A 2,069-nucleotide genomic window follows, 5' to 3' on the forward strand; every position below is an offset into this window, starting at 1 on the left:
GCAATGCCTTGGCTTCAATTTTATTGCTCTGCTGGAGGTTGACATGACATTGACCTTTGCAGTAATGTCCTCGGTGACAACGGTGGCAGTGGTGGTGTCCCTGTGCCCCACTCCCCTCAATTCACCTAGAGGAGAAAGCAACAACCCAAAAGGAAGAACCACTTGCCCTCAAAACCCCAATGTCCTCAGAAACACTCCAATATTCCCCCCAAAATTCCAAATTTCCCTCACAAAATCACAAATTATCCCATAAAATCCCCACAAATCCCCAGCAAATTCCAAACTGTTTCCAAAACGTCCAGTTTGCCCAAATTTCCGATTTGACCCAAAATTCTCAGTATTCTAACCAAGATTCCCGCTGTTCCCCCCCAAATTCCAAGTTTTACCCAACAAATCCCCAATCTTCCCCTAAATTCACAACAGCCTTCCCCCAATCACAAATTATCCCCCCAAAATTCCCACTTTTCCCCCCCTTACCCCTGAATTTAACCCCCAAATCCCCACTTCTCCCCAAAATTCTCAGTTTTCTCCACTAAAAGCCCAACTTACAACAAGCAGCCATTGTCCTTGTTTGGCTGGGGGGTGTCCACACCTGTCACCTGGAAGTCGTCCACCCGAAAGACCCAGCATCCCGGGACCTTGACGTTGGAGGTGGTGGTGATGTTGATGACTGCATCGGTTTGGGATCCGGGAATGTTGTAGAAGTTGGTGTCATCACCGCTATTGAATCCCGCCTGGAAAATTGGGGAGGAGTCCAGGAGGGCTGAACTCACCCAAAGGGGTGGTGGACCCCCAAAATGATGTTAGGATGTGAACATATTTGGTGTGGACCCCAGAAAACACATGGGCCTTTCACTATCATCATCATCATCTCCAGGAGAAGGGTGGACAACCTCCTATCTTCATCATCATCATCGTCATCATCATCATCATCATCATTACCACTATCATTATTCCTGTCTCCAGTAGGTGGGATGGGCCAACTTTTGACTTTCATCATCATTTCCAAAAGATTGGACTGGACAACCTGATCTTCCCAAAAAATGTTGTGGGCCAATCCTGGATCTTTATCATCCCCAGGAAATGGGATGGGCCAATCCCTGACCTTCATCATCATCATCCTCAGAAGATGGAGTGGGACATCCTCCTCCCCCTCCTCCTCCACCCTCCCCACCTACATGTGCTGGGGTCCCTCCGAGTCCCGTCTCAGTGTCCCCATCACTCGCCGCCCCCGTGGTCCATTGGATGTCCCCATAGTTGAGGATGACGTAGAACATCTTGGAGTCAGTGGTCAGCACAGCCTGGAAGGTGTTTCCCTACGGAAAAGGTCACAAAGGTCAAGGACAGGCCATGAAGGTCAAGGATGGGCTCTAAAGGTCAGCCATAGGTCAGTCACCAAGGCCACCAAGCAGTCACCAAGAGCCAAGGAGTGACCTCCATCCCCCATGGACATCACCTTTTCCGAGGTGGAGCCATAGTAGGCCACGTGGTCCCAGGTGGCCACCAAGGCCCAGGTGGCCATGAAGAGGCTTTTGGGGAAGTAGTGGCCGATGTCCTGGCTGATGGCCGCCAGCAGCGCCGGCTCGGTGCTCTGGCGGTAGAAGATGTCCCCACCCAGCACGTTGTCCGCGTCCGCCCAATAGGGCGCCACGAAAGGCTGCCCGTCTGTCATGGGGAGGGGCTCGGGGCTGTAATGTCTGAGGGGCTCATCGAAGGAGATCACCCCGTTGTTGTTCACCTGGAGTGACACCGGGAACGGGTGGGAACAGCACTGTGGGGATCTGAGATGGACCACGAGAGCACCCCGAGAACCACCACTCACTGAACTCACCAACGCCTTCCAGCCCCTCAGGAGCCACCACGCTCGGGACTCCCAAAGACCCACCAACCATAGGAAGGCTCACCCACAAGACACCCCAAAACCCAGTGAGACCCTCAAAACCCACCAACCTCCCAAGGARCCCCAAAACCCACTGAACCCCTCAAAACCCACCACCCTCTCAAGGCACCCCAAAACCCAGTGAGCCCCTCAAAACCCACCAGCCTCCCAAGACCCAGCTCCCACAGGA

At 53.2% G+C, this 2,069-nt stretch overlaps 1 protein-coding gene across 1 annotated transcript; it reads right to left on the reverse strand.

Moving 5' to 3' along the window:
- Window positions 1-11: 11 nt before the first annotated feature.
- LOC130588208 (sushi, nidogen and EGF-like domain-containing protein 1) lies at window positions 12-1,781 on the reverse strand (the record flags this gene model as incomplete). Its single annotated transcript, XM_057389160.1, has 4 exons — window positions 12-125; window positions 550-734; window positions 1,179-1,316; window positions 1,457-1,781. Coding segments are annotated over 4 exons (652 nt in total), but the record flags the coding sequence as incomplete, so codon positions are not given.
- Between the last annotated feature and the right edge of the window lie 288 nt (window positions 1,782-2,069).

The sequence above is a fragment of the Malurus melanocephalus genome, unplaced genomic scaffold (genome assembly GCF_030028575.1).
Source record: "Malurus melanocephalus ecotype Western Australia unplaced genomic scaffold, MMel_1.1 scaffold_3756, whole genome shotgun sequence".
In the NCBI taxonomy this organism is placed as follows: domain Eukaryota; kingdom Metazoa; phylum Chordata; class Aves; order Passeriformes; family Maluridae; genus Malurus; species Malurus melanocephalus.